The 27804-nt window shown below is 38.7% G+C and overlaps 2 protein-coding genes across 2 annotated transcripts in view; one reads left to right on the top strand and one right to left on the bottom strand.

Annotated features, from left to right (window-relative positions):
* Positions 1-52: 52 nt before the first annotated feature.
* Positions 53-27672, bottom strand: PEX13 (peroxisomal biogenesis factor 13). The gene is made up of 4 exons (XM_002927158.4): positions 27474-27672; positions 5955-6649; positions 5311-5436; positions 53-2701 (listed from the first exon to the last, which is right to left on the bottom strand). Exons 1-4 carry the CDS (start codon positions 27563-27565, stop codon positions 2403-2405), a joined length of 1212 nt encoding a protein of 403 aa, XP_002927204.1. The 5' UTR covers positions 27566-27672; the 3' UTR covers positions 53-2402.
* PUS10 (pseudouridine synthase 10) overlaps positions 27665-27804 on the top strand; it is a 72248-nt gene continuing 72108 nt past the window's right edge. The window contains exon 1 of the mRNA XM_034659182.1: positions 27665-27756. The gene's annotated coding sequence lies outside the window, so the exon portion shown is untranslated. The remainder of the gene's footprint in view (positions 27757-27804) is intronic.

Raw genomic sequence — 27804 nt, 5'->3', positions numbered from 1 at the left:
TATATTAATTCCAATCCTGAAAAAGAGTTAACAGTTTATCTTCAAAAAAATGTCAACCAAGTTTAATATATTTTTATTTGTCCATTAAAAGTAACTTCACAACCTATTAAAAAGGAAATTTTAACTGAAGAACAATTTCTGTTTTTTCTGTTAAAGCATAAGATAAAGGATAGCTGTATTCAAGTAAATGTATAATTACGACACGACAGACTAAATCAAGTACTCAAATAAATGTTAAACATGAAAATTTATACTCCTCTTACCTTTTCCTTTCTAAACTGATAAAATACAATTGGAAAAAAAATTTACATGAAACCTGTTTTCTTACTGTAACTTGTGATTTATTGTTCTTTTTAATTAAACACGTTGTAGTTTCAGCTAGTAATTTCTGTAAAGTAGTACTTAAATGAATTCCTAAAAGCAACATTAGAGCTGTGAACATTACATTTAATCTCATCTAAAAAATTATACCAAAACTGTCATGATAAAAAAGGCTATAAAATTTCTCTGCTTATTCTAAATTCCTTTTCCAGAATTCTAACAGAAAAGGAATTTTCAGACACAAATAGTTAACAGTCAGATAACGTATACTGCAATTTAGTATACTTAGCCGAAAAACAAACACCCGAAGAAAAGTGAAATTGTTTTTGTCATTCATTCTGTGCTTATACTCTTCTCCTTATGCACCTTTAATAGAAGTCACACTTTCTATCCTAGAGATTCACCTTTTCTAACTTAAATAGTGCTGACTCAACATTTCACCCCCACTTCACTTCTAGCAATCAATTTAGATGTCTCAACACCAAATTTAATAATCTGTTTTATCAAAAATTGTTTTCAAGGACAAAATTTCCATAAATTACTCTGACAACAAAAAAAAGCAGGACCTCTAATTGTAGGACACAAATGTAAAATAATATACAAGAAACTTTATCTCAACTTGAAGACTAATATCTGGGTGTTAAAAATTAGGCCTAAGATAAATAAACTTTACTATCATACAATTTTTTTTCTGCACGGGGTCAATATTTGTATTTTAAATTATATGTTACTTATACTGTCATTTCAAAAGAGAGGTTCCCAAAAAGCCTTTTAATACAATTCTATGCTGAGTATATATTTGGTTCTTATATGCTTTTGGGGAACTGTTCTAGAATTACTTATTTGATGAACTTAAGTCTATAAGAAGATGAAAATACTCAATCTTTATCAAATAATTCCAAGTTTGAAAAATATCTGTAAATGTATTCTTGTGTACCTGTATTCCTGATATTATTTTGTAGTATGATCACAGCAAGTATATGGATTTTCCAATTTTGTGGGGAAATACTCAGTGTACTGAAATTTAACTGCATTTAAAATCATTATTAAACACAAAACAAGTCATATATTATCATACGCTCAATGGCAATTCAGCATTTTATTTATAGTCTCAGTAGTAAAAACTAAACCTAAAAGAAATGTGTATCCAATGTGACACATTTTCAATGTTTACAGAAGAACCTGAATATGGAATTTAAAAAGTAATTATACTAGGGGAAAGCGGAGACTCCGTGAGGAGATTTAAATCATTACTAACTAGAACTGATTATATTGTTATATGCAAACTCAAAGGATTTGAGTCTTGGCTGGAGAAAAAGAAAGTAAATCTTTCATACATTCTGATTTATCTAGGATGAAAACTAGTTATATTGTAAAGGGATAAAAAGTTCTGTGATCCTCAGAAGAAATGGAAATAATCTGTAAGAAAGATAAATTCCAGCCTTTTTACTAGCAGGAAAAACTATAAGGGCTAAATATCACTCTAGAACCATCTCCTTCAGAATACCCCCAGTGACCTTTACAAGATAAATTTTTTAAAAATACAATGAAAGGTAACAGTATCAATTGTTGGTAGGTAAAAACATATTACTGTCAAAGCAAACCCAAGACTGGATATAACACAGATCAGAAAATTTTTATTATTCAGTTTAAAATTGAAAAAAAAAAGGTAGACTTTGCCTGTTCTCATACTTATATGTTATCACTCAATTTCTGAGGATTCCAAATCAATTAAGCTCTAACTTTAAAAAGCATTAAATTAAAGACCCCTACTGCAGCAAACAGTGTATTCTATAGTTCATCAATCTTACTTTCAATAAAACATAGGATTTTAAATAAGATGAAAATGATAGCAGTCTCCATAATCTTAAAATCTAGGTGAAACAAATATCCTCATGGTCCAATAACTTGTAAAATGTAACCAGGTCACTAGACCAACAAACTAGTGTACAACTTTAATAATTTCTAGCAGCAAAACACCTGGAATAGCCATTAACAAATGTGTTCACTGGATTGTAGATTTCTTTGTAAGAAGTAATTTTTAAAAAGTATAGTTCAATTGCAGGCAAACATGAAAGATATCAAAGATCTTGTTTATCTCCACCTTTCCCAGTGGAATCAGGTGCAACTGGAACCTTACTAGTTTCAACAAAAACAGATTCAAAGGCAGCTTCCTGTTCATCCAAAGAATCACCAGCCGTGGCTCCTTTAGTTAGTGTTGTGTTGGTAAAAGATTGTTGCTGCTTGGAAATTTTGCTGGATTCCACTGCTTTTCTACCTCTTCTTTTACCAAGAATTTTGACATAATTAGCAGGTATAAGTCCTGTTGTTTGACCATCAAGACTAGCCAGAAGCCAACCACGCACTTTGGGTTGTTGTTCTGATGGAAGAAAAGACATCCTTGTAATTATAACACACTTTGGAGTCCAACAAAATATGGATAATAAAATATTAAGTAAAATCTGTGTTACACTTACATACTAAAACATATAAACAGTATATATACTCAAAACCAAATGATGAGTAGGCTTAATAGTTCTAAGGTCCCTTCTTATAATTTATACTTTTTATTTTATACTTAGTAAATATATTTTCAACCTTGAAAAACATGAAGTTTATATCGGTTGGTCCATTCATAAAATAAGGAGATTTGGTTCTCCCAAAAGCTAAAACTAACCACAGTGTTTTTCATATTTTAAACTGAAATTTAAGAAATGAATTTCTCGTTCCTTCTCAGTAGAAGTTAGGAGCAAGTATAGAAAATATATACATTTATACAAGCCAAATTACTTTATATACTTTTGGCCAAAATATAAAATTCATTCTATGTGATGAATTTTTTTTTTTTAAAGATTTTATTTATTTATTCAACAGAGATAGAGACAGCCAGTGAGAGAGGGAACACAAGCAGGGGGAGTGGGAGAGGAAGAAGCAGGCTCATAGCAGAGGAGCCTGATGTGGGGCTCGATCCCATAACGCCGGGATCACACCCTGAGCCGAAGGCAGACGCTCAACCGCTGTGCCACCCAGGCGCCCCCCCCCTTTTTTAAGTAGTCTTTTTGTTGGCATGGAGCCTAATGTGGGACTTGAACTCATGACCCTGAGATCAAGACCTGAGCTGATATCAAGAGTTGGATGCTTAACCAAGCCAGTCAAGTGCCCTTATGATGAACGATTCAAGAAAGTGAATGCTGCGGGGCGCCTGGGTGGCACAGCGGTTAAGCGTCTGCCTTCGGCTCAGGGCGTGATCCCGGCGTTATGGGATCGAGCCCCACATCAGGCTCCTCTGCTATGAGCCTGCTTCTTCCTCTCCCACTCCCCCTGCTTGTGTTCCCTCTCTCACTGGCTGTCTCTATCTCTGTTGAATAAATAAATAAAANATAAAATCTTTAAAAAAAAAAAAAAAAAAGAAAGTGAATGCTGCTGATTTTAATCCAAGATGGGCAAAAATAAAGACCTCAGTTATCTCTAGCCACATGACAAAAAAAGTAAGACAATACTCTCAGCTTAAAGAAGGAAAGATTTATTTAATATATTCAATTTTGTATTTTGGTATTTTCAAGATAGCCTGTATCTTTAAAAAGCTGTTTAATTTTCAATTTTAGTTCAACACTGTAAGTCAGGCACAATATGACATTTGTATGTTTAATACTCTACAATAGAGAAAAGAAATAAAACACTTAAAATCAACCATGTCTGTGATGATCTTGTTCTAAATGCTCAACCGTACTTTATGTGAGCAATGGAGAAAAGCAAAGAAGCAAAGCTAAAGTATAAAAAGTCATCATTAGTGGGAGAATAATTTGAGATATAAAATTCTCCTGAAATATTATAATGTAATTGAAAGAAACCACACTTGACCTTTCTTATATTTTAGATTAATTAAACCTAATTATTTGAAAGTGCTATTTTCACTAGAAGAAAAATATGAATATAATACTTAGAAGCTTAGCTTTTGTGTATGAGGGATGAGGCAGAGATTTAGCAAATTTGATCCAATTTTTCAATTATTTATACAATAAACAAAGAATGTGAACACTGAAGGTATTTTTCCCCTATATAGGAATGACTAAAACTAATTAAAGGCTTAAGTTTCCATTAATAGACTACATGGGAAACCACCAAAGTGGTTACAAGTATAGGTTCTGAAGTGGGACAAACCTAGGTTCATAGTTGAGCTCCATTACATCTCAGCTTTGTGATCCTGGAAAATTTAGTCATTCTGAGTCTTAGTTTTCTCGTAAGTAAAATAGGGACAGTATAATAACAGTACCCACATCATAACATTATTATAAGGGTTAAATGCAAGATGTAAACTACAGTGTCTCGCACTATAAAAGATAGCTGTTGTCACTAGTATCTTCACCAACAAAATGTTACTTTTCCTAGCAAACCTGAATCCCCACAAACAAACAAAAATCTTCCCCCCCCAATCCATTAAAAATTCTGATCATGATTACTCGGGAAAGCTAAAGGGAAAAGGCCATTTTGCCTGGAGCCATTAAAAACTATTCGTGACCTGGTCCAAAAATAAACCTGAGATATGTATAAATTTTTTGCTAAGGTTCCTTAATACTTCATGACAGTAATTCCTACAATATTCATGTTGGAGTTTCTAAAGTAAACACTATTCAAATAAAAAAGAAAGCAATACCAGTCTGAGCAAAGACTGACAGGGATACTTACATGACACTGGATAATTTCTTTGGGTTGTTAGATTTATTACACGCAGTGCTTACTTCATGTTTTTGTGTGGGGATTAACAGAGTTTAGAAGAGATTATATAAACAAAATCTTTCCTCATCTCAGTGAAGTATTACTGAACAACCCTGCTGGGCATTTCTCCCCCACACCTCCAGATTTGGAAGTTCTAAATCGACACAAAAGAGAAATCCTAGCAACTACTTCTGAGTTAACTAACAATGACCACAATCCTTTGTTGAAGTTTTTAATACTCCATTTACAAATTCAAAAAATTCATTTTATTACCTTTGAGAGCTAAGTTTAGCATATCGCCAGCACGGAAAGAAATTTCTTCTTCAGATACAGCAGCAAAATCATATTCTGCTCTAGCAACAACATGGTCATCCTCACCACTTGCCCAGTTCGTATTGTCTACAAACCAAATTAAGAATTAAGATTAAGGATTAGGGTTTACAGTTCACTGGCTATGGTTTATAAACTGCATAAATTTATTTGCCCAAGATAAATATGTAATTAACACCATATAAAATCCAACAATATGTTCACTAGGATATCTATTACGAACTTTCTTTTTCTTCAAGCTCAAAATTACAATTACCTGTGTATTGTTTTATTCACTTCCCTGCCAGTAAGTTTTAGAAAGATAAGGGAATTATGTCCTGTGTATCTTTGTATCCTCTACAGCATCGAGTTCAGTACCTTGTAAACAGTAGTTAGGCAATGTGTACTGTTATATTAAACAAACTATAAATAAATCAATAAGCCTGTTTTTGCTACATGTTCATTTTCCAGTTTTCAAGTTGTTAACTGAAAATATAACTGGATCAAAATATTATATATAAATGAATATGAAGAATGTTAATTTAACAAATCTATTCTTGAAATTTGAGATTGTTATATGGTTTTTGAACCCATTCTCTCACTCTTACCTGTTACTTCATCATTATGGGTAGACAGCAGTTTCCAGATGAGGTAAGGACCACCAAGGATAACAGCAAAGAACAAGAATATTGGCCAAGATTTTGCTGAGTTAGCTGCTCTGTCCTCAGCACCAAGGCAAGCCACAGTTCCTTCACTTTCTGCCCACAGGTCCTCATTCTCAGAGCCTCTTTTTAAGCCTATCATCCACTGCAATCGTCTGTAAAGATACCTTATAGTCCTAACTAATGCAAAAGCTGAAAAAACCTTTGTGAAATGTATTTTTAACCGGGAAAAGTGATTTGCTACATCCAATACAGCCCTGAAACTGTTATAGACAGCTGAAAAGGTAGCATCCATCATCATACTGACGGAGGCGAATGCATGCACAATACTTTCAATGGACTGAAATGCACCTCTGCTGCTTTCTTCAGCTTGCTGAACAAATCTACTAGGTGGCAGATCATCTACACGGAGGCGGTTATAGCCCAACCCATTATATCCATAACTATAAGGGCTATAGCTTCCATAAAACGAATTTCCATAGGCACCATATCCTGAAGAAAATGAACTGTAAGCAGGTCTGAAAGTATTCACATTGCTGCTTCCTGTCTGCTGTGATGGCCTTGGAAGAATAGGTGGGGGCACTCTGGTAAGTGTTGGTTGTCCAGGTCTTGTTAATAAAGTAGGACCCAAATCAGCAGATCTAAAACCAAATAAAGATTCAAAATAGTAACTTAAGCACATAATAAATTCAATTAAAAGTAACTATTAAACACCTCTAACATATCTAGTGTTAACAACAGATCTATTGAAGATGTGATAAGAATAAGAAATAGTCTCTAATATCCACATGCTTAGAATCTCAGTCTTAAAATGAATAAGCAAAATAGCTGACTAAACTTTGATATTTTCTCAGGTACTTATGCTGGCATTATTAGAAGTATCTTTGGGGCGCCTGGGTGGCACAGCGGTTAAGCATCTGCCTTCGGCTCAGGGCGTGATCCCGGCGTTATGGGCTCGAGCCCCAACATCAGGCTCCTCTGCTATGAGCCTGCTTCTTCCTCTCCCACTCCCCCTGCTTGTGTTCCCTCTCTCGCTGGCTGTCTCTATCTCTGTCAAATGACTAAATAAATAAAATCTTTAAAAAAAAAAGTAGTATTTTTATTTTCTCAGAGTTAGGTACAACTACATATCTGTCTATCCTTGCACGTAAATGGCACTATCTTTATTACTGTAGTTTTAAAATAGGCCTTAGTATCCAATAAAACAAGTCCTCCTACAACGTTCTTCAACTTCAAAAGTGTTTTGGCTACCTGACCCTTTGAATTTCCACATACATTTTATTTTATTTATTTATTTATTTTTTTTTAAAGATTTATTTATTTGACAGAGATAGAGACAGCCAGCGAGAGAGGGAACACAAGCAGGGAGAGTGGGAGAGGAAGAAGCAGGCTCATAGCAGAGGAGCCTGATGTGGGGCTCGATCCCAGAACGCCAGGATCACGCCCTGAGCCGAAGGCAGACGCTTAACCACTGTGCCACCCAGGCGCCCCTCCACATACATTTTCGTATCAGAGCTTGAAGTTCCATATCCTCTCCCCCCAAAAACCCTACTGAGATTGTTTGGGATTATACTGAATCTGAAGGTGAATTTGACATAAACCACATCTTTATAAAAGTGAGAGTTTCAACTCACATTTATTAGGTCTTTTAAAGATTTTTCTCATTAATGGTTTTTAAAAATAACTTTATTGAGTCTCCAGTGTTTTATAGTTTCCATGTGGCAGGTTTTCTCTAAATTTATTCACATATACTTGATATTTTTTGATGCTATTGTAAATGGTGTCTTCTAGAATTTCACTTTGATACTGTTACGTAAAAATAATAGATTTAAAAAAATATATAGTCCTTGTATCCAGCAATCTTGTTTTTGATTCTATTGGATTTTCAAAAACCTTAAGGATTTGCAGTCATACTGTATGTGAATAATGTTAGGTTTATTTCTTCTTTTTTCAATTCTTACAGCTCTGATTATTAAGCTAATATACTTCAGACATGCTGTACAATCTTGAATAGAAGTGATAACAGGGATCCTTGTCTCATTCCTGATCTCAAAGGGAAGTTCTCAACATGTCACCATTGATTATTATGTTTGCTGCAGCGTTGCTGTAAATTTAGTAGTTCCTTTTTCATTTCTATTTGCTAAGAGTTTTTAGCATGAATGAACACTGAATCTTATCAAATGATTTCTCGGCATCTATCAAGATTATTATTTTATTTATGAATTCAATTTCTTTAGTATCACACTACTTAAAATAAGGTCTGTGGACCAGCACTAATTTATGAGTCATATGTACAGATCTATAATGAGTAAAGTACAACAAATTTCACTGTTTAAGTAATCTGATATTGCTATGTTTTTTCTGTATTTTATAAAAGTATTGGCTATCAGCACAAATATTTTGAGAAGCACTGCTATAGGACTATTCATCTTCTCTATTTGTAAATTATACCTTGCTTCAACCCCTAAATTTCTTCCCTTCCTTTCTCTATTTTCTGTACTTTTGTCTCTTTGTGCAAAAATATGTTGGATATTTTCTTCCTATCCTTCAGGTCACTGCTATTCAAGGGCCAATCCACCACAAAATAAGTATCTTGTACCATAATGTAAATCAATGAATTCTTTTTTTTTTTTTTAAGATTTTATTTATTTGACAGAGAGACAGCCAGAGAGAGAGGGAACACAAGCAGGGGGAGTGGGAGAGGAAGAAGCAGGCTCATAGCGGAGGAGCCTGATGTGGGGCTCGACCCCATAATGCCGGAATCACGCCCTGAGCCGAAGGCAGATTCTTAACCGCTGTGCCACCCAGGCGCCCCTAAAGTTTTTCTTTCTATACAATTTTGGGATATATTTCTTCTAACAAACAGACCAAAATAAACCCAAAACCTAGTGTATTATTCTGTTCTGTTTGATTATATATTTTTTTCCTTTTTTGGTTCTGATCTCTTCTGATTTGTTTAGTGTATATTTTCTTGGGGTCATGGTTGATATTTCTGGATTCTGTTCCCTTGCTTATCTATTCCTTTCTGGACAAAATGACAAGATGGAAAAACTCACCTCAGAGAAAAGAGACAGTACTGACTGCCAGAGACTTAATCAATATGGATGTAAGTAAGAAGTCGGAGCTACAATTCAGAATAATGATTATAAAGATACTAGCTGGGTTGAAAAAAAGCATAGAAGACACCAGAGAATCCTTTTCTGGAGAAATAAAAGAACTAAAATGTAATCTGCTCAAAATAAAAAAGGGTATTACTGAGATACAATCAAAACTGAAGGCTCTATCTGCTAGAATAAAGGCAGAAGAGAGAATCAGTGATACAGAAGATAAAATTATGGAGAATAAAGAAACTGAGGAAAAGAGAGATAAACAACTACTGGATCGCAAGGGGAGGATCTGAGAGATCAGCAATACTATAAAGTGAAACAATATTAGAAGAATTGGGGTCCCAGAGGAAGAGGAAAGAAAGAGAGAGAGGCACAGAAAGTATATTTGAGCAAATCATAGCTGAGAACTTCCCCGATCTGGGGAAGGAAACAGGCATTTGAGTCCAGGAGGCACAGAGAACCCCCCTCAAAATCAATAAAAATAGGTCAACACATTGACAAATAATGGCGAAGTCTGCAAATTTCAGAGACAAAGAGAAAAATCCTGAAAGCAGATTGGGATAAGAGGTCCTCAACATAGGTAGAAACATAAGACTGGCAGCAGATCTACCCACAGAGACCTGGCAGGCAAGAAAGGACTGGCATGATATATTCAGGGTGCTAAATGAGAAAAATATGCAGCCAAGAATACTTTATCCAGCAAAGTTATCATTCAAAATAGAAGGAGAGATAAAGAGCTTACAGGACAAACAGAAACTAAAAAAAATTTGTGGTCACTAAACCAGCTTGCAAGAAATATTAAAGGAGATCCTTTAAGTGAAGAGAGAGCCCAAAAGTAACACAGACCAGAAAGGAACAGAGACAGTATACAGAAAGTAACTTTACAGGTAATACAATGGCACTAAATTCACATCTTTCAATAGTTACTCTGAATGTAAATGAGTTAAATGCCCCAATCAAAAGACACAGGTATCAGACTGAATAAAAAAGCAAGACCCATCAACACGCTGTCTGTAAGAGACTCATTTTAGACCCAGAGACACCTCCAGACTGAAAGTTGGGGGGGGTGCCTAGGTGGCTCAGTGGCTACCTTGGGCTCAGGTCATGATTTCAGGGTCCTGGGATTGAGCCCCATGTCAGGCTCCCTGCTCAATGGGGAGTCCCCTTCTCACTCTCCCTCTGCTGCTCCCCCGCTTGTGCTTTCTTGCTCACGTACTCTCTCAAATAAATAAATAAAATCGTAAAAAAAAAAAAAAAGGCGAGAGGGTGGAGAGCCATTTATCATGCTAATGGACACCAAAAGAGAGCTGGGGTAGCCATCCTTATATCAGACAAAACAGATTTTAAACCAAAGACTATATATAGTAAGAAATGAAGAAGGTCACTCAATTAAAGAATCTATCCAACAACAAGATCTAACAATTATAAATATTTATGCCCCTTAACATGGAAGCAGCCAATTATATAAACCAATAAATAACAAAATTAAAGAAACATATTGATAATAATACAATAATAGTAGAGGACTTTAACACCCCACTCACAGCAATGCACAGATCATCTAAGAGGAAGATCAACAAGGAAACAAGGGCTTTGAATGACACACTGGACCAGATGGACTTCATATATTCAGAGCATTCCATCCTAAAGCAACAGAATACACATTCTTCTCAAGTGCATATGGAACGTTCTCCAGAATAGATTACATACTGGGTCACAAATCAGTTCTCAGCTGGTACCAAAGACTGGAATTATTCCCCGCATATTTTCATACCACAATGCTGGAAACCTTGAACTGAGTCACAAGAGGCAATTCAGAAGGAAAACAAATGCATGGAGGTTAAAGAGCATCTTTTTAAAGAATGAATGGGTCAACCATGAAATTAAAGAAGAATTTTAAAAATTCATGGAAACAAATGAAAATGAAAACACAACTGTTTAAGACCTTTGGGATGTAGCAAAGATGGTCCTAAGAGGGAAGTATATAGCAATACAAGTCTTTCTCAAGAAACAAGAGAAGTCTCAAATACACAACCTAACCTTACCCTTAAAGGAGCTGGAGAAAGAAACACAAATGAAGCCTAACCAAGCAAGAGAAGAGAATTAATAAAGATTAGAGCAGAAGTCAATGATATAGAAATCAAAAAAACAGGAACAGATCAAGGAAACTAGGAACCAGTTCTTTGAAACAATAAGATTGATAAACCCCTAGCCAGACTATTCAAAAAGAAAAGAGAAAAGACCCAAATAAATAAAATCATGAATGAAAGAGGAGAAATCACAACCAACACAAAGAAAGACAAAAAATTACAGGAACATATTATAAGCAACTATATCCCAACAAGTAAGGCAATCTGGAAGAAATGGATGCATTCCTAGAAACGTATAAACTACCAAAACTGAAACAGGCAGCAACAGAAAACCTGAACAGACCCATATCCAGCAAGGAAATTGAAGCAGTAATCAAAAATCTCCCACAAACAAGAGTCCAGGGCCGGATGGATTCCCAAGGGAATTCTACCAAACATTTAAAGAAGAATTAATACCTATTCTTCTGAAGCTGTTTCAAAAAATAGAAATGGAAGGAAAACTTCCAAACTCGTTCTATGAGGCCAGCATTACCTTGATCCCAAAACCTGACAAAGACCCCACCAAAAAGGGGCACCTGGGTGGCTCAGTCGTTAAGCGTCTGCCTTTGGCTCAGGTCATGATCCCAGGGTCCTGGGATCAAGCCCCACATCAGCTCCCTGCTTGGCAGGAAGCCTGCTTTTCCCTCTCCCACTCCCCCTGCTGGTGTTCCCTCTCTCACTGTGTCTCTCTCTGTCCAATAAATAAATTTAAAAAAATCTTCAAAAAAACAAAACAACAAAAAACAAACAAACAAAAAGACCCCACCAAAAAAAAGAATTACAGACCAATATCCCTAATGAGCATGGATGCAAAAATTCTCACCAAGATACTGGCCAAAAGGATCCATTATTAAAAGGATTATTCACCATGAATATATCCCACCAAGTGGGATTTATTCCTGGGCTGCAGGGGTGGTTCAACATCTGCAAATCAATCAACGTGACACACCACATTAATAAAAGAAAGGATAAGAACCATATGATCCTCTCAATAGACGCAGAAAAAGCACGTGACAAAATACAGCATCCTTTCTTGATTAAAACTCTCCACAGTGTAGGGATAGAGGGAACATACCCCAGTATCATAAAAGCTATATATAAAAAGCCCACAGCGAATATCATTCTCAATGAGGAAAAACTGAGAGCTTTTTCCCCAAGGTCAGGAACACGACAGGGATGTCCACTCTCACCGCTGTTGTTCAACACAGTACTATAAGTCCTAGCCTCAGAAATCAGAAAATAAAAAGAAATAAAAGGCATCCGAATAGGCAAAGAAGAAGTCAAACTCTCACTCTTCGCAGATGACATGATCCTCTATGTGGAAAACCCAAAAGACTCCACCCCAAAATTGCTAAAACTCATATGGAAATCAGCAACGTGGCAGGGTATAAAATCAGTGCACAGAAATCAGTTGCATTTCTATACACTAACAATGAGACAGAAGAGAAATTAAGGAGTTGATCCTATTTACAATTATACCAAAAACCATAAGATACCCAGGAATAAATGTAGCCAAAGAGGTGAAGGATCTGTACTCTGAAAACTATAGAACACTCAGGAAAGAAAGTGAGGGAGACACAAAGAAATGGCAAAATGTTCCATGCTCATGGATGGGAAGAACAAATATTGTTAAAATGTCTATGCTTCCCAGAACATGCTTCTACACATTCAATCCAATAGCTATCAAAATACCATCAACATTTTTCACAGAGCTGGAACAAATAATCCTAAAATTTCTACGGAACCAGAAAAGACCCCGAATAGCCAAAGGAATGTTGAAAAAGAAAACCAAAGCTGTAGGCATCACAATTTCAGACTTCAAACTCTATTACAAAGCTGTAATCAATAAGATAGTACAGTACTGGCAAAAAAATAGACACACAGATCAATGGAATAGAATAGAGAACCCAGAAATGGACCCTCAACTCTACGGTCAACTAATCTTCAACAAAGCAGGAAAGACTATCCAATGGAAAAAAGACAGTCTCTTCAACAAATGGTGTTGGGAAAATGGGACAGCCACATGCAGAAGAATGAAACTGAACCATTTTCTTTCTTTCTTTTTTTTTTTTTTTAAGATTTTATTTATTTATTTGACAGAGATAGAGACAGCCAGCGAGAGAGGAAACACAAGCAGGGGGAGTGGGAGAGGAAGAAGCAGGCTCCCAGTGGAGGACACCGACGTGGGGCTCGATCCCAGAACTCTGGGATCACTCCCTGAGCTGAAGGCAGACGCTTAACGGCTGAGCCACCCAGGTGCCCCCAAACTGGACCATTTTCTTACACCATACACAAAAATAAATTCAAAATGGATGAAAGACCTAAATGTGCGATAGGAATCCATCAAAATCCTAGAGGAGAACACAGGCAGCAACCTTTGTGACGTTGGTCCCAGCAACTTCTTGCTAGACATGGCTCCAAAGGCAAGAAAAACAAAGGCAAAAAATGAGCTACTGGGACTTCATCAAAATAAAAACCTTTTGTACAGCAAAGGAAACAGTTGATAAAACCAAAAGACATCCTCCAGAATGAGAAAAGACATTTGTAAATGTGTTATCAGATAAAGGGTTAGTATCCAAAATGTATAAAGAACTTATCAAACGCAACACCCAAAGAACAAATAATCCAGTCAAGAAATGGGCAGAAGACATGAACAGACATCTCTCCAAAGAAGACATACAAATGGCTAACAGAGATGTGAAAAAAATGCTCAACATCACTCAGCATCAGGGAAATACAAATCAAAACCACAATGAGATATCACCTCACACCAGTCAGAATGGCTAAAATTAATAAGTCAGGAAACAACACATGTTGGTGAGGATGTGGAGAAAGGGAAACCTCTTACAGTGCTAGTGGGAATGCAAGCTGGTATAGCCACTCTGTAAAACAGTATGGAGGTTCCTCAAAAAGTTGAAAATAGAGCTACCTTATGACCCAGCAATTGCACTACTGAGTGTTTACCCCAAAGATACAAATGTAGTGATCTGAAGGGGCACCTGCACCTCAATGTTAACAGCAGCAATGTCCAGAGTAGCCAAACTATGGAAAGAGCTCAGATATCTATCAACAGATGAATGGATAAAGAAGACGTTGTATATATACACAATGGAATATTACTCACCCATCAAGAAAATAAAATTTTGCCACTTGCAATGATGTGGATGGAACTAGAGGGTTTTACGCTAAGTGAGATAAGTCAACCAGAGAAAGCCAATTATATGATTTCACTGATACGTGGAATTTAAGAAACAAAGCAGAGGAGCATAGAGGAGGGGAGAGAAAAATAAAACAAGATGAAATCAGAGAGGGAGACAAACCATTAGAGACTCTTAACCACAAGAAACAAACTGAGGATTGCTGGAGGGCAGGGGGTGGGGGGATGGAGTAACTGGGTGATGAGCTTTAAGGAGGGCACAGGATGTAATGAGCACTGCATGTTATATAAGACTGATGAATTACTGAACCCTACCTCTGAAACTAATAATATGCTATATATTAATGAACTGAATATCAATTTGAAAAAAGAATGAAAATTCACTCAAGGAAAAACAAATTTTATATAACAGCTAAACATTAAAATAGTCAAAGAGCTCAATGATGCAACTACATCTATGAAATAAAAACTGAAATGAGATAAAAACATGTAAATATGAAGAAAATCCATTACAAATCTTAGACATGATGCTCATAGCCACAGGGATTGTCTTGCAACTATAAGGGAAGAAGAAAATTAGTTGTTGCACACTAAGAAACACAGAGGAAAATACAGAACTTGGGGAATTCCACTTCAAGTAATGGCATTTTAGGTAATCAGACTAATCCTCCCACTAAAAAAAACTAGAAAGGCTAAAAAAATATAACATTACCTGTTTAAAACATGAAAGGGTGAGGCATTGAGGAATTAAGAAGTTAATATCCAGCAGAAAGAGAGAATTCAAGACTCCATTTTGACAATTTCTCAAGGGACAAGGGTCAATCTCAAAGAGATGGCTGACAGTACAAGAAGTTGTGCAGAGCTTTCAACAGTTCACTGTGCTAAGGAGACAAAAACTAGAGTTCAGAACCCCTAAACAGGAGGGCCAATGTAAAACACCACACTTCAGAATGGGACCTTAAAGGGCCATATACTAGGAATAAGGGTGAAATGGTATACAAGAAATAAGCTAGCCCTGGCAGGAACTAAAACCACAGCTTCAAAGTGGCTCAATTCTTGACTGGATTAAAATGATCCTACACTGCTAGTGGATAAGGTGCCTGTCAAAGGTAAAACTCTCAAGAGGAAGATAGCATCCTAGACCTCAAATTGCCTTAAATTATCTATATAATGTTCAATTCTCATTAAAAAATAATTTGGCCTATATGAACACTAAACTATATGTCAAAAAAAAAAAAAAAAAGACCAACAACCCAGAACAACATCAGATAATACAAAGAGATCCACAGGGGTCCAGATAACAGCGTTATTAGTCAGAGACTTGAAACAACTATGGATAAAATATTCAAGGAAAAAAGACAAGATTGATATTTTTCAGCACAGAATAGAAACTATAAAGCAGGACCAAATGGATATTCTAAACTGAAACTATGATTTAATAACTGGTTCAATAACAGATTAGACACTCTGAAAGAAAAATACCAGTGAACCAGAAGAGTTTTCGGAAGAAAATACCCAGAAGGAAGCATCAGTAACAAAAGAATACATGCAGAAAGGAGTTTAAGGTATGGGCCGTACAGTGAAATAAACGGCACCTATGTAGTTGGAGTCAAGGGGTAAAAAGATATGGGCAGAAACAGTATTTGAAGAGATAATGGCTGAGACTTTTCTGAAATTAATGAATGACATCAAGTCAGATTCAAGTATGTCTATGAATCCCACTCCAAATAACACAAACAAAACCATTCACACTGAGGCCCAACAAAGTATAATCACTGAAAACCAAAAACAAAGAGAAAAATCTTTTAAAGCCGCCAGAGGAAAAAAGAGATTCCTTCCAAAGAAGCAAGAATAAGACAGACATGGCCCAAACTCTCAGAAAGCTCATGGAAGCCCGGAAAAAGTAGGTCCCTTAAAGACAATGCTGAGTTAGCAGATCCTTAGACTCTCTAGATTTCCTGCTAACTAAAAAAATGTTTTTATAGTCCAAAGTGGAGTAAGTCATATATTGTTACTTGTAGCAGAAACTATTCCTGATACGATGTTTAATAGGACTCCTGGAAGAAAAGATGGGAAAGAATAGTGCTTAAACAATAAAGATATAATTAGTGAAAAATTTCCTGAATTAAAGAAAGATTGACTCCTTAGAGTGAACCCAGTTCATGAACTGAGCATGAACACTGTAGCTACTGAGCAGGACGAAAAAATATACATGTCTGTATATTCATACCTAAGTAAAGCATAATAAAGTTGCAGGGGACCAAGGTATAAGGTAAAATCTTAAAGGCAACTAAGGAAAAAATAGTCTACGTATAAAGGAATAAAAACTAGACTCAATAGAAAAATTTCTATAGCTATATAACCCGGATATAAAGCCAAAAAGTACAGTACAAAGAAAGAAAATTACAGGCTAATTTCACCTAGAAATATATATGCAAAGATCTTAAAATACTAGGGGCGCCTGGGTGGCGCAGTCGTTAAGCGTCTGCATTCAGCTCAGGGCGTGATCCCGGAATTCCGGGATCGAGCCACACGTCGGGCTCCTCTCCTGGAGGCCTGCTTCTTCCTCTCCCACTCCCCCTGCTTGTGTTCCCTCTCTCGCTGGCTGGCTCTTTCTGTCAAATAAATAAATAAATAAATAAATAAAATCTTAAAAAAAAAAAAAGATCTTAAAATTCTAGAACAGAATTCAACATTGTATTTTACAAAATAATCACAATTAAGCAGTTCATCCAGAAATTTACTCATGATTCAACATTAGAAAGTTAATTGATGGGAGGGAGGTTAAGATGGCGGAGGAGTAGGGGACCCCTTTTTCAGCCGGTCCCCTGAGTTGAGCTGGATAGGTACCAGACCAGCAGGAATATCCACGGAATCAGCCTGAGACGCAGGAAGATACATCTGGATCTCTACAAATGAACATCTCCAGCGCTGAGTATCGAGGTACGAAGCGGGGAGCCGTGAAACCGCGCACAGATATCGGAAGCTAAACAGAAGGGGGAGGGAGCCGCCGTGTCAGGGCGCCGGGAAGCGGTAGCCACCTACAAGGGGGAGTGGACAGACCGCGGACCCGCACGCTTGAGACAGCAGGCTGAGAAGGGAGCTCCGGGAGCGCACGCGGGACGGCTGGCGGTTGGCGGGCCACCTGCACGGGGGAGCAGGCGGACTCGCGGACGGCACCCGCGAGACAACAGACTTAGAACGCGAGCTCCAGGAGCGCGCGCGCAGGGCGGCTGGCGGGCCACCTGCACCGGGGAGCGGGCGGACCGCGGACCCGCACTCTGGAAACGGCAGACTGAGTCCGTGAGCCGGGAGCGTGCACCACCAAGCATCTCACGGAGCTCCGGAGCTCCGGTGTGCTCACTGGATCGAGGCTGAGACCGGGAGCTCCGGGAGCGTCCGCGGGGCGGCTGGCGGCTGGAGGGCCACCTGCACGGGGGAGCAGGCGGACTCGCGGTCAGCACCCGTGAGACACCAGACTGAGACGGGGAGCTCCGGGAGCCCGCGCGGGGCGGCTGGCGGCGGGCGGGGTTGGAAACACAAAGGACAGAGACGTGCCGGCCCTGGAAGTGAGGGCTGGGACGCCGGGTGTGGGGCGCACAGCCCGGGATGCTGCAGGGTTGAGCAGCACCAACAGAAACAGAGTTAAAGTGGCCAGAACATCAGTGGAGAACGATCCGCGATCCCTCTGTTCTGAGACAGAGGCTGAATTTCAGCCGCTGCTGCTCTCTCAGAAGAGGCATAGCAAACCGCCAGGGAAAGCCGCCAGAGAACAAAAGCCCGGAAATACCGGCTCACAGGGTGCCCATCCCCATCCCCCCTCGCAAGGGACACAGAGACTCTACCCAAACAGGGTTTTCTGAGTACCTGCAGGCAGGCCCCTCCCCCAGAAGGCAGGCTGAAAAATCAAGAAGCCCACAACCCGGAGCGCCTGAGTGGCGCAGTCACCAAGCACCTGTCTTCGGATTAGGGTGTGATCACAACGCTCCGTAAGGAGTCCTTCATCGGGCTTCTCCACCGGGAACCTGCTTCTTCCTCTCCCACTCCTCTGCTTGGGTTCCCTTTCTTGCTGACTGTCTCTCTCTCTCTCAAATAAATAAATAAACTCTTTAAGGAAGAAGCCCACATCCCTAAGATCTCTATAAAACAAGGGCGCACGGCCTGGGTCCCAGTCAACACTTGGGCTCTGGACAACCCTGCAATCTCTCTTCATCAGAATGACGAGAAGGAGAAGTCCCCCCCAGCAAAGAAAAGATAATGAGTCTGTGGCCTCTGCCACAGAATTGGCCTCGGCCACAGAATTAATACATATGGATGTATCCCAATTATCAGAAATGGAATTCAGAGCAACAATGGTCAAGATGATGAGTAAACTTGAAAAAAGCATCAGAGAAAGCGTTGCTGAGAATATAGAATCCCTAAGGGCAGAAATGAGAGCGAATCTGACAGAAATTAAAAATTCTATGAGCCAAATGCAGTCAAAACTAGAGGCTCTGACGGCCAGGGTCACCGAGGCAGAGGAACGCGTTAGCGAATTGGAGGATGGGTTAGTAGAAGAAAAAACGAAAATAGAAGCTGGTCTTAAAAAAATCCACGCCCACGAATGTAGATTACGGGAGATTACTGACTCTATGAAACGATCCAATGTCAGAATCATCGGCATCCCTGAAGGGGTGGAGAAAAACAGAGGTCTAGAAGAGATATTTGAACAAATTGTAGCTGAAAACTTCCCTAATCTAGCAAGGGAAACAAGCATTCGTGTCCAAGAGGCAGAGAGGACCCCATCCAAGCTCAACCAGGACAAACCTACGCCACGGCATGTCATAGTGCAATTCGCAAATATTAGATCCAAGGATACAGTATTGAAAGCGGCCAGGGCAAAGAAATTTCTCACGTACCAAGGCAAAGGTATCAGGATTACGTCAGACCTGTCTACAGAGACCTGGAATGAGAGAAAGGCTTGGGGGGGCATTTTTAAAGCTCTTTCAGAGAAAAACATGCAGCCAAGGATCCTTTATCCAGCAAAGCTGTCATTCAGAATTGATGGAGAAATAAAGACGTTCCAAAATCGCCAATCATTAACCAATTTCGTAACCACGAAACCAGCCCTACAGGAGATATTAAGGGGGGCTCTATAAAGGTAAAAAGGCCCCAAGAGTGATACAGAGCAGCAAGTCACAACCGATACAAAGACTTTAAAGAGAAATGGCATCATTAAAATCATATCTGTCAATAATCTCTATCAATCTAAATGGCTTAAACTCTCCCATAAAACGCCACAGGGTTGCAGATTGGATAAAAAGACATGACCCATCCATTTGCTGTCTACAAGAGACTCATTTTGAACCCAAAGATGCATTCAGACTTAGAGTAAGGGGATGGAGTACCATCTTCCACGCAAATGGACCTCAAAAGAAAGCTGGAGTAGCAATTCTCATATCAGATAGACTGGATTTTAAACTAGAGGCCATAGAGAGAGATACAGAAGGGCACTATATTATTCTTAAAGGAAGTATTCAACAAGTGGATATGACAATTATTAATATATATGCCCCCAACAGGGGAGCAGCAAGATACACAAGCCAACTCTTAACCAAAATAAAGAGACATATAGATAAGAACACAGTAATAGTAGGGGACCTCAACACCCCACTATCAGAAATAGACAGAACACCCTGGCAAAAACTAAGCAAAGAATCAAAGGCTTTGAATGCCATACTCGACGAGTTGGACCTCATAGATATATATAGAACACTACACCCCAGAACCAAAGAATACTCATTCTATTCAAATGCCCATGGAACATTCTCAAGAATAGATCATGCTCTGGGACACAAAACAGGTCTCAGCCAATACCAAAAGATTGAAATTATCCCCTGCATATTCTCAGACCACAACGCTCTGAAATTGGAACTCAACCACAAGGAAAAACCTGGAAGAAACTCAAACACTTGGAGGCTAAGAACCATCCTGCTCAAGAATGACTCGATAAACCAGGAAATCAAAAAACAAATTAAACAATTTATGGAGACCAACGAGAATGAATACACAACGGTCCAAAACCTATGGGATACTGCAAAGGCAGTCCTAAGGGGGAAATACATAGCCATCCAAGCCTCACTCAAAAGAATAGAAAAATCTAAAATGCAGTTTCTATATTCTCACCTCAAGAAACTGGAACAGCAACAGAGGGACAGGCCTAACCCACTGACAAGGAAGGAGTTGACCAAGATTAGAGCAGAAATCAATGAATTAGAAACCAGGAGCACAGTACAGCAGATCAACAGGACTAGAAGCTGGTTCTTTGAGAGAATCCATAAAATTGACAGACCACTGGCAAAACTTGTCCAAAAACAAAGAGAAAGGACTGAGATTATTAAAATTATGACTGAAAAGGGAGAGGTCACGACCAGCACCATTGAAATTGCAAGGATTATTAGAAACTTTTATCAACAGCTATATGCCAAAAAACTAAACAATCTGGAAGAGATGGAGGCCTTCCTGGAAACCTATAAACTACCAAGACTGAAACAGGAAGAAATAGATTTCTTAAATAGGCCAATTAACTATGAAGAAATTGAGTCAGTGATAAACAACCTTCCAAATAATAAAACTCCAGGCCCAGACGGTTTTCCTGGGGAATTCTACCAAACATTCAAAGAAGAAATAATACCTATTCTCCTAAAGCTATTTCAAAAAATAGAAACAGAAGGAAAGCTACCAAACTCATTCTATGAGGCTAATATTACCTTGATCCCCAAACCAGGCAAAGACCCCCTCAAAAAGGAGAATTACAGACCGATTTCTCTAATGAATATGGATGCCAAAATCCTCAACAAGATCCTTGCTAATAGAATCCAACAGTACATTAAAAGGATTATCCATCATGACCAAGTGGGATTCATACCTGGGATGCAAGCATGGTTCAACACTCGCAAATCAATCAATGTGATACATCATATCAACAAGAAAAGACTCAAGAACCATATGATCCTCTCAATTGATGCAGAAAAAGCATTTGACAAAATACAGCATCCTTTCCTGATTAAAACCCTTCAGAGTGTAGGAATAGAGGGTACATTTCTCAATCTCATAAAAGCCATCTATGAAAAGCCTACTGCAAGCATTATTCTCAATGGGGAAAAGCTGGAAGCCTTTCCCTTAAGATCAGGAACACGACAAGGATGCCCACTCTCGCCACTATTATTCAACATAGTACTAGAAGTCCTTGCAACAGCAATCAGAAGACAAAAAGGGATCAAAGGTATCCAAATCGGCAAAGAAGAAGTCAAACTGTCTCTCTTTGCAGATGACATGATACTCTATATGGAAAACCCAAAGGAATCCACTCCCAAACTATTAGAAGTTATAGAACAATTCAGTAAGGTGGCAGGATACAAAATCAATGCCCAGAAATCAGTTGCATTTCTATACACGAATAACGAGACTGAAGAAAGAGAAATTAGGGAATCCATCCCATTTACAATAACACCAAAAACCATACGTTACCTTGGAATTAACTTAACCAGAGACGTAAAGGACCTATATCCTAGAAACTATAGATCACTTTTGAAAGATATTGAGGAAGACATAAAAAGATGGAAAAATATTCCATGCTCATGGATTGGAAGAATTAACATAGTTAAAATGTCCATACTACCCAGAGCAATCTACACTTTCAATGCTATCCCGATCAAAATACCGAGGACATTTTTCAAAGAACTGGAACAAATAGTCCTTAAATTTGTATGGAACCAGAAAAGGCCCCGAATCTCCAAGGAACTGTTGAAAAGGAAAAACAAAGCTGGGGGCATCACAATGCCGGATTTCGAGCTGTACTACAAAGCTGTGATCACAAAGACAGCATGGTACTGGCACAAAAACAGACACATCGACCAATGGAACAGAATAGAGAACCCAGAAATGGACCCTCGGCTCTTTGGGCAACTAATCTTTGATAAAGCAGGAAAAAACATCCGGTGGAAAAAAGACAGTCTCTTCAATAAATGGTGCTGGGAAAATTGGACAGCTACATGCAAAAGAATGAAACTTGACCACTCTCTCACACCATACACAAAAATAAACTCCAAATGGATGAAAGACCTCAATGTGAGACAGGAATCCATCAAAATTCTAGAGGAGAACATAGGCAACAACTTCTATGACATCGGCCAGAGCAACCTTTTTCACGACACATCGCCAAAGGCAAGAGAAATAAAAGATAAAATGAACTTATGGGACTTTATCAGGATAAAGAGCTTCTGCACAGCCAAGGAAACAGTCAAAAAAACTAAGAGACAGCCCACGGAATGGGAGAATATATTTGCAAAGGACACCACAGATAAAGGACTGGTATCCAAGATCTACAAAGAACTTCTCAAACTCAATACACGAGAAACAAATAAACAAATCATAAAATGGGCAGAAGATATGAACAGACACTTTTCCAATGAAGACATACAAATGGCTAACAGACACATGAAAAAATGTTCAAAATCATTAGCCATCAGGGAAATTCAAATCAAAACCACACTGAGATACCACCTTACGCCAGTTAGAATGGCAAAGATAGACAAGGCAAGAAACAACAATTGTTGGAGAGGATGTGGAGAAAGGGGATCCCTCCTACATTGTTGGTGGGAATGCAAGTTGGTACAGCCACTCTGGAAAACAGTGTGGAGGTCCCTTAAAAAGTTAAAAATTGAACTACCCTATGACCCAGCCATTGCACTACTGGGTGTTTACCCCAAAGATACAGACGTAGTAAAGAGAAGGGCCATATGCACCCCAATGTTCATAGCTGCATTGTCCACAATAGCCAAATCATGGAAGGAGCCGAGATGCCCTTCAACAGATGACTGGATTAAGAAGCTGTGGTCCATATATACAATGGAATATTACTCAGCTATCAGAAAGAACGAATTCTCAACATTTGCTGCAACATGGACGGCACTGGAGGAGATAATGCTAAGTGAAATAAGTCAAGCAGAGAAAGACAATTATCATATGATTTCTCTCATCTATGGAACATAAGAACTAGGATGATCGGTAGGGGAAGAAAGGGATAAAGAAAAGGGGGGTAATCAGAAGGGGGAATGAAACATGAGAGACTATGGACTATGAGAAACAAACTGAAGACTTCAGAGGGGAGGGGGTGGGGGAATGGGATAGACTGGTGATGGGTAGTAAGGAGGGCACGTATTGCATGGTGCACTGGGTGTTATACGCAACTAATGAAGCATCAAACTTTACATCGGAATCTGGGGATGTACTGTATGGTGATTAACATAATCTAATAAAATAAAATTAAAAAAAATAAAAATAAAAAAAAGAAAAAAAAAGAAAAAAAAAAGAAAGTTAATTGATGAAATAAACCACATTTTCAAATTAAAAAATGCATATAATTATCTCAATAAATGTATAAAAGTCATTCATGAAATTTAAAACTCCTTCATAATAAAATCTGAGCAAGGTAAGGAGATAGAAGTTCAAATGGAAATCTATTAAAAACAAAAAAACGAACATCATACTTAATAGTGAGATTTGAGAAGCATTCTGATGAAAGTCAGGAGCGATACAAGGATGTTGGTTATCTATGCTGGCTTATTTGTAAATGATAGGACTGTCAGCATGGAACACAAGAGAATTTCAACTAAACCAGAACAAACTAAGTCTGACTTATGCTGGATATAAAAGATGGAAAAGTACTTTAAAGAGATAGTTATAAAACATTACTTAAGACAAAACGGGTCCAAATTCTCATAAAGTCCCAATAAAAATCCCAATAAGCCTTTTTTTTTTTGTAAAGGGTAAATGTAACAAAGGCAATTCTGAAGAAGAGCAAAGTGTGGAGGCTGTTGACATACCAGGTATCAAAACTTATCAAAAAGACAGTGAGGGGGTGCCTGGGTGGCTCAGTGGGTTAAGAGTCCGACTCCTGATTTCATTTCAGGTCATGATCTCAGGATTGTTAGCAGGGGTTTCTCAGTGGGGAGTCTGCTTGAGATTCTCTCCTTCCCCCTCTGCCCCTCCTCCTGCTTGTTCTAAAATAAATAAATACAATCTTAAAAAAAAAAAGAGTGGTGCTAGCATAAGAATAGAAAGACCAATAGAACATACGCGAAAGTTCCTCAAACAGGACCACACATTTAGGAAAACTTAATAGGATATAGATAGCATTATAAACTAGTACAGAATAGATAAATTAATGGTACTGGGATACCTATCCCCACGGGGGAAAAAAACCATGTTCTCTATTTTGCGTTGATTTTGTACAACAGAGTCAGTTTCAGGTGGATTAAAAATATGAATGTGAAATGCAGCACATTTTAAAAAAATAAGAGAGAAAAATTTTCTTGATCTGAGGGAGAAAGGGTTTCTTAACCAAGACACAAAAAAAACACAATGAAGTATGAAAATTTGGCTATATTTAAATTAAAAGTATCTGTACAACAAAAATGAACATGAATACAAATAAAGCAAGAAGACAAGCCATAGACTGAAAGAAATTGAAAACATACAAACAAAAATAGAATTAGTATGAATAAAGGACTCTTAACAAGTTGATAAGCAAACCTAAAGCCAATTAAAAAAGTGGGCAAAAGATATTAACAGAAAAAATTCAAACGGCTAATTTAACATTCAAAGAGATGCTCAATCTTATTACTAACCAGAGAAGTGCAAATTAAAGATTAAATATCACTTCACATCCATTAGATTGGCAAATTCAGAACTAAAAAAATAACATCATCAAGTGTTAGAATGTAGAGAAACAGAATACCTTGCTAGTGAAAATGTAAAAACTAGTACACAACCACTTTGGGGAGCGACTCGGCACTTGAACCTAAGCATACCCTCCACCAAGCAATTCCACTTCTAATAACACTTTATTAGAAAACCCCTTGGAAATGTGGACAAGGAGAAAGGCACAAGAACAGTCCCTGCAGGGGTGCCTGGGTGGCTCAGGTGATGATCCTGGGGTCCTGGGATCAGGCCCTCATTGGGCTCCCTGCTCTTTGGGGAGTCCATGTCTCCCTCTCCCCCCCTTCCTCCCTGCTACTGATGTTCTCTCTCTCTCTCAAATAAATAATCTTATTTTTTTTTAAATTTTTTAAAAGATTTTATTTATTTATTTGACAGAGACAGCCAGTGAGAGAGGGAACACAAGCAGGGTGAGTGGGAGAGGAAGAAGCAGGCTCCCAGCAGAGAAGCCTGACGTGGGGCTCGATCCCAGGACCCTGGAATCACGCCCTGAGCCAAAGGCAGACGCTTAACGACTGCGCCACCCAAGCGCCCCTAAATAAATTATCTTAAAAGAAAAAAAAAAGAATGGTCACTGCAGCAGTTTTTAATACATAATATTTTAATATCTACAACAGAATAGTTTGTTTTTATATAACAATATCCTACTGCAATTAAAATGAACTACAGCTATATGTATGAACAAGATAAACCTCAAATCAATAATATGTAATGGAAAAACATTTTGCAAAATGATACAGAGTTTGAACATATTTTAAGTCTAAAAACACACTAAACACTATATATACAGACATATATATATAACACACAAACCTAAGTACTAAGGCATACAATAAAGTATAAAAACATAATTGGGTACACGAAACACCAAATAGGGACAGTAGTTAATAGCAGAAAAGAAGAATGGGAGGCTTTACTGTTTCTGTCATTTTTATTTTTTAAAAAATCTGCAAATAAAATCTGAGGCAAACCTGGAAAATTTTCCTTTTATTTATTTGAGAGATAGCAGAGCGAGAGAGAGCACGTACGGGGTGAGGGGCAGAGGGAGAAGCAGATTTCCCGTGGAGCAGGGAGCCCAATGCGGGGGCTCTATTCCTGAACTCTGAGATCACGACCTGAGCCCAAGACAGACCCTTAACCGACTGAGCCACCCAGGTGCCCCTGGAAAAATTTTCCTAAAGCTAAGTGTGAATACACAACTATTCATTGTCTTACACTCTACCAGTCACTACATGTTTAAAATTTACAATGAAAAAAAGTGGGAAAATGGTTAATTTTAATAAACAGAACTTTAACAAGATGCCAAAATATAAAACCTGTCTTCCAAATAGCTGTCCAAAATTTTTTTTTAAAGTCAAATCACTCATAAAAAAGGTAGCAGGAAGTGTCGCCCAGCTTAACAGTATAATTAAAGCTTATTATTTGTTATGTATCTACCATTATTAAATTAAGTTGCCAATGTGTTCAAGTATCTTGACATTTAAATAAGGGTTACAAGATTTTCGAACATAGAAGAAATACATTCCAGTGTACTGCGGACTTTTATATGTTAGATAAACTTGCTACGGTAGGTGATCTGCCATTCGAATCTCATCTAAATTTAGATGTCCAGATCCACCCAACATGAAACACAAGGCTGTGAAACTCTTCTCTTTCATTCTATTTTAGCCTTTTCCCCCTTATTCATTAAAAACGAATAAAAAACACACAGGCTTTAGAAAAGTGACACACTATTTTGCACACAAAGGCCAGCCATAGGCCTTGGATTTAGAACTCCCGCTTGAAAGCTGCTTCTCCAAATCCTTATTCAAACATTGCTGAGTTATGCTGAAAAACAACGCAAAGTGTATACAGGCTTGGGTTCCAGGGCGTAAAAGCGACCTTTTGGGCTTTCACCAACTTCTCGAGAGGTTGTAAGACTTTGCTTCCTGTCCAGCCGGGGCTGGCAAATGCCCGCTACCCTCACCTACGAAAAGACCAAAAGTCTAACGCTTTTGAGAGAGTCAAGCAGTTCGGTCCCGGCGTTCCGCTACCAGAAAGAAGAAGGAAGCCGCCCCCTTTCTTCCAAGCACAGGGACCCAGTGAGGCGCCCGGCGGCTCCCCGGACAGTGTCCGTACCAAGAGCCGTCGAGTCAGAAACAGCTGTCTGGCATCGAAATTCCCTACACTGGCGTCGCGTCCCTACCTTGAACCCCTCAACATTGAGGGCTGGTTGAGAGGGGGAGGGGACACCTCAGCGCAACAACGGCCTCAACCGTCTCCTGCCAGGTCCCCGCTCCGGCCCACCAAACCAGAAGAATCCCATACTCACTGAAAAGTGGGGCCAGGTCCTGGTCCTGGCCCGGCCCCAGGAATTCGGCGGGTCTCCCAGGGTTTCGGGGGAGGAGGCGGCTGGGAAGCCATATCCTCCGCCTCCGCTCGGCTCCCGATCCGCGCTGGGACTCCCCAGGCCGCGTACACTAGCACCTCGCGCGCCAGGCACAATGGGCAGAACACCGAGTCCTCCACCCCGCCCACACCTGCAGTTAGGACGTCGCTTGTGGTACTTTGCCAGCTGGTACCTGAGGAAGGGAGGATACCGCTAATCCACGGGGGTGAGGAACAGTCTCTTTTTATTCGCCTTAGCCAAAATTTCCGTTCTA

This window comes from Ailuropoda melanoleuca, chromosome 4 (genome assembly GCF_002007445.2).
Source record: "Ailuropoda melanoleuca isolate Jingjing chromosome 4, ASM200744v2, whole genome shotgun sequence".
Lineage (NCBI taxonomy): Eukaryota > Metazoa > Chordata > Mammalia > Carnivora > Ursidae > Ailuropoda > Ailuropoda melanoleuca.
This window is presented reverse-complemented; position numbering and strand designations above follow the sequence as displayed.